The sequence below is a fragment of the Galeopterus variegatus genome, unplaced genomic scaffold (genome assembly GCF_000696425.1).
Source record: "Galeopterus variegatus unplaced genomic scaffold, G_variegatus-3.0.2 Scaffold208, whole genome shotgun sequence".
NCBI classification, from domain to species: Eukaryota; Metazoa; Chordata; class Mammalia; order Dermoptera; family Cynocephalidae; genus Galeopterus; species Galeopterus variegatus.
In genome coordinates, this window is record NW_007726319.1 from 731,460 (window position 1) to 740,283 (window position 8,824).

Genomic DNA, 8,824 nt, shown 5'->3' on the forward strand with positions numbered 1-8,824 from the left:
GCGGGCGCAACACCGAGGGTTGCGATCCCGTTGCCGGTCCCGGCCCGGTACGGGAGCGACACTGAGGGTTGCGATCCGTTGCCGGACATGAAAAAAAAGACAAAAAAAAAAAAAAGAAAGCAAAGGCCATGTTCAATAAAAACCTGCAGAAGTAGAGTGACCAACTGTCCTACCCTGGCTTAGATTTTGCTGCCAATAAGTGAAGCAAGCAAATAAAATGTAATGAATAATTAAAGCCCAGTGAATCTAAGACATGAAAGAACAGGAGTAATGACAGTAGATTATTTAAAACACAACAACCATACTGCCCAAGGCATTCCACTTACAGGAAAGTATTTCTGAACAACACCAAAATCGATAAAACCGATTACAATCCACACCACCAACGTCAAAGTTGAAATGATGATGATAAATGGGACAAAATATCCACTGAACCGGTCAGCCAGTTGCTGAATGGGTGCCTGTGAAGATAAAACATGAAAACCATGGGAAATTACCACTTATGAAGAAACAGGACACCAACAAGCATGGATAAGGAGTAGGATTCTTATCTCCCTCATTCACTATGTTTATTAATCAATCTCTCAATAAAACTGTTTCTATGGGACTCTTGAAATAATTTCTAAAATGAGGAACCAAAGCTACAATGTTTTAAATTTCTTCATTACCTTTGACATCTGAGCCTCTTCCACCAATTTCACAATCTGAGCCAAAGTGGTGTCGCTGCCCACATGGGTGGCACTAACGAGCACAGAGCCATGTGCATTTATAGAGCCAGCAATCACGATGCTTCCAGGTTTCTTCGTGACTGGCATGGCTTCTCCTAGAGGTGGAGAAGAGAGACAACAGTCACCTGCCCAGCCCCATTCAGCATTCACATGACCTGGCAACTGCAGTGATACCCACAGAAGGGAACATGAAAGAAGTCACCTAACCTGTGATGAGGGACTCGTCAGCCATGGTGCTGCCTTCTAGGACTTTCCCATCCACTGGGAACTTTCCCCCGGGGACAACCTTGATGATATCACCCCGCTGCACCAGCTCCATAGGTACTTGCTCCTCTCTGCAACAAAAGCCAATCAAGTCACTCACACAGCAACTCATAGCAGGCTACCCTCTTGGTCTGACACCCAGCTCAGGTTCTAGACCAACTGTTGGACTAGTTACACTACACCTGCTTTACACCGAGCAACAGTATTCAATTTATCCATTAATTTATAGATTGAGTCAATATTTATTGCACAGGTACTAAGTGCCAAGCACTGTTCTAGGCACTGGGGATACAGCTGTGAATGGGATAGAAATGTTCCTATCAGTATCAGGTATTAAATAAATGCTATGATGAAAATAAACCAGGATGTGACTGGAGGGCTTCTCTAGGTGAACGGGCTGGGGGAGACATGGGAAGGTCTCTCTTGGAAGATGATATTCAAGCTGAGACCTGGATAACAAGAAGGTCCAACACGTGGGGAAAGAAAGTTCAAGAGAGAGAAAACAGCTAATGTAAAGGCCCTAAAGCAGGAAGGAAGGATGCATTTGAGACACAGGAGGCAAGCAAGCATGGCTGGCAGGAAGTAAGTGAAGGGTAAGTTAAGCTCAGAGAAGCGGGCTGAGTCCAGATCATGTGGGGTCTCCTAGAGCAGAGTATGGGCTTTGAATGTAAAATTTTTAGCAGGAAAGTGACATAATCTGATTCAAATTTCCAAGTTCTCTCTCTGGCTGCAGCATGCGAATGGGCTACTGGGGCAATCACGGACCTAGGAGAACAGTTAGGCTGTTGCAGCAGCCCAGCAAAAGACGGCAGTGACGTGAGCCACAGACAGAGAGAGAAATACCCTGGACAGTCTTAAGGTATGCATCAACCAGATGTATATAAATGTGGGGGTAAAGAAAATAATGAAATATGAGCTCCAAATTTTCATTCTGAACAACCAGATGGATGGAGACATCATTTAATGAGATGGAGACAATATGGAGAAGCAGCCGAGGGAGGGTGAGGGGAGAGACGGGGAAGGGTGTGATGAAGAGCTTTATTCGAACATGTGGGGTTTGAGATGCCTATTTGACTTCCACATAGAAATGTCAACTGCCAATATGAATCTGGAGTTGAGAGGTAAGAGCTAGAGGCACAAATCTGGGAGTTGTCAACACACAGATGGTACTTAAAGCCATGGAATGGTCTGGGCTTCCCAGGAGAGAAAATGAAAAAGAGAAGGGGTCTGAGAACTAAGCCCTAGGACACTCCAATATTGGAAGGCTGAGCAGAAGCCAAAGGGCCAGCAAAGGAGCAGCCAGTGACATAGGAGGAAACAAGGGAGGGAGGAGGGGGTGGCGCGCATCCCTCAGTTCTATCAGATGCTGCATGAGGAGTTCCACAAGGGCAAACAGATGCAAAAATTCATCACACTACACTTGGGATGAGTGGGAGGTACACATCACTAAAAGAAGAAAAGTGTAAAGGAACAGAAAAGAGGGAAAATGCTGATGAGACGCTGAAATGAGGATGTTAAAAAAAAAGCAATGGTTGGATTTGGGTGCATGGAAATTATTTGATGGCTTTGGCCACAGCAACTTCAGAAATCGGTGAAGGCAGATGCCCAACTGGAAGAGGCAGAGAGAACCTGAGGTAAGGAGACGAAGACAGCAGTTAAAGTCAGCTTTAAAAGAAGGTTCATTGTGAAAGGGAACAGAAAAACAGAGCAGGAGGCAGAGTGGATTAAAACTGGAAATTGTGAATTGTACGCTGGTGGGGAGAGTCCTGCAGAGAAAGGGAGAGATGGTGTGGGAGGAGGAGGGGACGGCAGAATAGAGTGACAAAGAGGGAGGGCATCCAGGAGACCAGAGGTTGGCTCAGACAGCACCTCTCTAGAAGCTTCATATGAGCCAAACATAATTAAGCATATATGTAACACTGGCTCAGGAACAAATGGTGAGATGGTCAGAAAAGCAGGCACGTACAGCAAGCAGGGCTTGGCAGTTATTTTATATCCCCCTTTCATCCTACAAAGACTACGTTTAACCTCTCATAGTAAGGAATGGACAAAAAACCACCTTATTTATTTGAGAAGGAAAAATAGACATTTACTGCATGCCACTGTCTACACCAGATACCAGAAACACAGATGAGCAAATCAGACATGGCTCTGACGTCCTGGAGCCCAGAGTACTCATTAAAGGTGCTGGCAAGTCACAGGGCCCCAGTGTGGTCTGGTCCAGAGCAGGAACTTCAGAGTTAAACAGCCTGGTTCAAAGCCAGTTTCCTTCTACAATGGTGATTTTGTTCCCAGAATTACATGAGATACATGTAAAGTGCTTAGCACAGTGCCTGATGTACAGTAAGTGCCCAACAAATGCTAGTGATTTTTATCATCACCTATCTGGTGTTTCCACTACTGACAGGCCTCTGTGCACCAGGCACTATGCTAGGCTGGGGTTACAACCTGGACAGAGGGGAGCCTTCCTCTCAGGAGGTTTAAAGCTTCATTTCTAAAAGCAGACACGTAGATGGACAGTTAAGACAGTAAGTTTCAATGATGGCAATAATAAAATGAATGGAGTACTGAAAAGGAGACTTTTAAAGACTGCAGTCTTCAGTGCTGGGAACAGATCTGTGTAAATCTGTTCGATGGCTGGGGTGGGCAGTAAGTGAGAAGGGAATGATCTCTACAACCAAGAATATTCTCTGCATATTTTTATTCTTCCAGTGATGAAGTCCAGGCTCCCACACTGCCCTTCTGAGGCCTCATCTGCACAACTTGGAGGATTTATCACCCCAGAGGTCTCCACATGGCAAGGGAAGCCTGTGTGGGGAGCAGGAGTAAGGCCACTCTAGAAACTTTAGAAACAAAAGACTGAGGACTTAAAAGCAGACCCTTTTGAAACAAGACTCTAGGACTTAAAAGTAGGCCCTTCTCCTCCAGCATAGCCTAATTACTAAGTTTTTAAATGTTCACTTATACAGGGGTACTTAAGGAAAACTGGTATAAATGTCCAACTGAGTGCCTTCCTAAGAAATCTTCAGTAATGTTAATCTCTGCTTAATCTAACTTTGCATTTCTCCTTTGATCTGAATTAACCACATCTAACACTGAACAGCTTAAATTTAAGGTGATCAGTCCTTTATGGGAGTTAATACGGCTCCTTCCGGTGAATTCCCACTAGCATTTCTTCTTCAGAAGCTTATGTTCCCCCAAAATGCTGTGTGGTGAGAATACTCTTTTAAGTGAAAGACAAGGTGGCTTTTTCTTAGTATTTCTTCAGCTTTCAGAGTTTCTGCCAGCAGTCTGTTTTTCTCACCTGCTTCCTCTCCACTCTCCTTCCTCATCAAACACAAAGAAGAAACATATAATGGCTACTGGTCTAGCTAAAATTTGTAATTTTGTCCCCCTACCTCTGAATTACAAGAAACAGAAAACTTAACAGGAAACTGGGGACCAGATTGTGCAAGCCTTTTAATATCAAGCACATGCACATGAGTAGCAATGTTTCCTTAGCATTTGACAGTAGTCTTGTTCATTCAACTAGTGAGCCTCTGCCATGTGTGTGTCCCAGGGTAACCTGAGGCACGGGGTGCTCCGACAGCACCAGGGCACCCAGCATGCCTCATGTGACAGAACGCTCAAGTTCCTCAGAAGGGGCCTGGACTGCCACAGTCCAGGTGGCAGAGGTAATGGCTTTGGCCCTGGGAGAGCAGGTATGACCGTAGCCTGGAGCATCCTGTTGGGAGGGTGAATAGGAATGACCACTTCAGACTGTGCAACAGAAGCACTGATGGGTGCACTCTGAGCACACCACCCATGTGAGGCAAAGTCAGAATGAGCTCTGGTCTTCTGGCCCCTCACTTAAAAACAACGCGATGGTAAGTAACCAGGCCCACAGTGTGTCCACAGCCAAAAAATGAATCACCATCTCTGGAGAAGAGCTGAGTTATGACAGGTAGAACCCACATCACTTGGACATTTCAGCTGGCTTGTGGCTCCAGCAAAGATACCCGTGTCCTTGTGTTCAGAACCGGGAGCAGTTCTAAGCAACTGTAGTAGGTGCCATCAGAAGGTCTTCAAACTGCAAAGCAGAGTCCAGCAGGGCAAGTCAGAGAAAGGCGGAGTTACTACACACGCAGCTGCTGGCGGCTTGGTGCCCAGCAGAACGATTTTGCTTCTCAGAAACCTTCATGTCATTAGTTTATGAGAGCAAAGCAGAGTCCAGCAGGGCAAGTCAGAGAAAGGCGGAGTTACTACACACGCAGCTGCTGGTGGCTTGGTGCCCAGCAGAACGATTTTGCTTCTCAGAAACCTTCATGTCATTAGTTTATGAGAGAAAAAAAAAAATACACCAAAGTGGGTAGCTACTGTGGAGCCACCGAAGCAGGCAAGTGCACGTGGGAGCCCAGGAGTGCCAACTGTTCTGTCCTCCTGTCTGGGAGACAGTGCACATGGTAGCTGAGAGGGTGGCCCTGTGCCTACGGCGGTCCCATCCCAGCTCAGCCTGCCATGCACTTCAGGCAAGTTACTTCACCTCACAGAACTTTAGATTCTTTCTAATGAAAATGGGGAAAATAACAGTACCTACCTCCCAGGATGGTCATCGGGATTAAATTAGAGAATTTGTGTGAAGTGCTGAGTAGTGTACCTGGCACACAACAAGGACTTAACCCTCAGCTATTATTATAATTATGGTTATTACGTAAAAACCAGCATCTAGGAAAAATCCAGTGCTGCTGATGGACAGTCAGCCTGTGCTTCATTAACTTCTCCTCCACCATGTTTCACTCACCAGAGACTTGCCCAGGGCCTGCTCCGTGCCAGCCCTGGAGACCCCACGAAGAAGCAAGGGACCAGTCCTCGGAGGACATAGTGCACGAACTGGTGCTGGCAGCAGCGTGACAAGCGGGCAAACACATGGTGGGAGAGGGTGGCAGAGGCTTGTTTGCTTCAACAGGAGAGTTTGGAGACTATGTCAAACTGGATGGTAAGAACCAGCAAGGATGGTGACATCGAAGACCAATGAGAAAATTGACAGAGGGAGGCTCCTGAGCAGAGGCTAGGAGACGCAGTGGGAGAAGACTGTCGGGGGAGGGTGAGTGACAGGAAACTGACGGATTTCCCATCCGAAGACTTCTATTTTTCAGGAGTCAGAAGTGAGATCACAGGGGAAAAGGGAAAGGGTGAGGCCAGAGAGATTTCAGGAACGCAAAGAAGGCCTGAAATAATCATTAGCCAGAATATAAAAAAGAGGCTAACCAAGGAAATGCAAAAGCCTTAATTTGTAAAAACTTCCACATTATTAAATATGCTTTAAGAACCAGTGTGTGTAAGGGTTAAGAACGTGGGCTCAGGAACCAAAGCCTGCGCTATATCCCAATTCCACTACTTAATACCTGTGTGACCCTGGGCAGCTGCTCAGCCTCTCTGAACCTCTGTTTCCTCATCTGTAAAGTTAAGGTAATAACAGTCCCTTCCTCATAAAGTGTTTTTTTTTTTCTGGTCATATTAAATACAAAGAGGTTAGAATAAGTGTCTGACCAACATTAAATGCTACAAAAGTTTCCAGCAATAATGATAATAGTTATTTTTAGTATCAGTCAACTTTAAAAGGAAGATAAATACTACTCCCATTTTTATTCTTAGGTAAACTGAAACTCTTTATCTCTCTGCCTACCCGAGTCCTCCAAATCTTGCAAGGAAGGCCCAGTTCATATTCCATGCTCTCTGTGAAGTTTTCCTTGACCACTGTTGGCCTTCCTCTTTTAAATTCTGGAATGCTAATAGTCATACCTCTCATTTACATTGAGCATACATACACTCCATCCAATTCTTGTTTTTAAATATTTAAATGCCTTGTCTGCTTAACAGATTAAGATGTAGGGTGTTACCCTGTCTCCGCCTGCCCTCACTGGTCTAGTGCAATGTCCCTACACAATGGGTCTTTACCGTGTATCACACAGGTTGCTATAAATCTGATGAACTTTTGATGAACACAACCCACCTGATAATTAAGTTGTCCTCCCCAAGGGTCACAATGGTGGCTTCTGTGGCTTGGAGAGACATGAGTTTGGCAAGGGCTTCTGAGGTTTTGCTCTAGGAAATAACCAGAATGTAAAGTGAGAGCTATCGTAAGCTGAACTGCCAAAACCCAGACGGTGACAAGCCTGGCAGAGGCGACTGGTGTGAGAGAAAGCCCTTCAGGAAACGCTGCTCCCTAACAAAACCACACTGCATGGCAGGAGATGCTGCGGGGATGGTGTGTCATCACCACGCTGAATGGATGATGCCTGTAATGCCGAGTTCTAGGAATTACATTTCAGATTGAAAAAAAGACCAGGATGCCCACTATCTTTTTCTTTTAGGTTCAATCTAATCTCTTTAGGGCCTGAGTCCCACTTTTTTGTAGGATACGTTACAATGCTGGGTTCAATGCAGGGTGTTAAAAATGGCGTGACCTTGAGGTGGAAGTGTGGATTTCTAGACCACTAAACTATATCCTCAGTTATGGACTAAGAGACGATGTGGGCTCTGACCTAGGTCCAGGGTTCTTTCCATTACACAATACACCTGAACAAAGATTTCAAAATTAACCAGATTAGCCAGGATTTCAGAAGTAGCGACTAATTTGAAGATTAGTGACTGGAGTACCTAATTATATGGAGGTTTCATATTTCCTTAAGTCTGTCTCTATATCGTGTATAGTTAGTAATTCTAAACAGTGTTCAGAGGAACTGAAATTGGTAGTACTGAATCTCAACCTGAAGCTATCTTCTTAACCTGAAGCTATAGTTACCTTTGCCACGTGCTCCAGCCACCGCCCCAGGGCAATGAACACGAAGAGCATGGGGGGCGTGTCAAAGAACGTCACAGGGCTCCTCTCTGCCTTCTCAGCCACAGCAACTGCCAGGATGACAAGCGAGTATACGTAGGCAATGCTTGTGGCCAGGACAATGAGTACATCCATGTTGGCTGACCTGTGTCTCAGAGATTTGTAGGCCTGAACGTAGAAGTACCACCCTCCGAGGAACTGGAAGACAAGGAGAGCGGAGGCTGCCAACATGCAGGGCAGAGAATTCAACAAGCAAGCGTGTGGGGAGACTCGAGGCTGACATGCAATGATCACATTATTTCCCCCCCTGCGGACTGATGTTCATGAAATGTCCTTTCTGATTCAGAGGACTACTGGCTGCAGGAATGGGTGCCCAAGGGCATGTGAGACCTTAAAACCCAGATCACAGCACATAAATGTCCATCAACAGAATGGTGGAAATAGTGAAAAAAATCATGGCTCATTTATACCGTGGACAGTACTATGCATTCCTAAAGAGAATGTGCTATGTCTATAAACCGCTGGCATAAAAGATGTGCATAATACTTGGTTAAGTGAAAAGGCCAGTTGCACATCAGTATATCTCTTATAATTCCATTTCAGTTAAAAAAACAGCCTGTGTCTGTGTTATATGAACATGTATATACACACACAAGTTCATATTCATGCAAGTGTGTATTTTCTGTATATAGATGAAGATCTGGAAAGATACGTGCCCAACTATTAACAGTGCTGTAACACTGGGGAGTGGGACTGGGCTGGAGGCAGGGTGAAATTAGTGAAAGAATATTTTCCCTTTTTCTTTTTATACTTCAGTATGGCTTGAATCGTTTACAATAAGTGTGCAGTAATTTTGTAGTTAAAAAGAAAATATAGAGGGCCGGCCCGGTGGCGCACTGGATAGTGCGCCACTTGGGAAGTGCGGCGGCGCTCCCGCCCGAGGGTTCGGATCCCACATACAGACCGGTTCCCGCTCACTGGCTGAGCGAGGTGCGGGCGCGACACCGAGAGG

The 8,824-nt window shown here is 45.5% G+C and overlaps 1 protein-coding gene across 6 annotated transcripts in view; it reads right to left on the reverse strand.

Annotated features, from left to right (window-relative positions):
- The window catches only part of ATP7B (ATPase, Cu++ transporting, beta polypeptide), a 65,669-nt gene that overhangs the window by 14,653 nt on the left and 42,192 nt on the right, over positions 1-8,824 (reverse strand). For 3 of the 6 annotated variants that reach the window (XM_008565837.1, XM_008565835.1, XM_008565833.1), the window contains 5 exons: positions 7,777-8,010; positions 6,985-7,076; positions 936-1,063; positions 669-823; positions 327-461 (listed from right to left, as the gene is read on the reverse strand). In XM_008565837.1, the coding sequence (XP_008564059.1) occupies positions 327-461; positions 669-823; positions 936-1,063; positions 6,985-7,076; positions 7,777-8,010 (744 nt within the window). The remainder of the gene's footprint in view (positions 1-326; positions 462-668; positions 824-935; positions 1,064-6,984; positions 7,077-7,776; positions 8,011-8,824) is intronic. The other 3 variants (XM_008565834.1, XM_008565836.1, XM_008565838.1) reach the window with 3 other exon arrangements.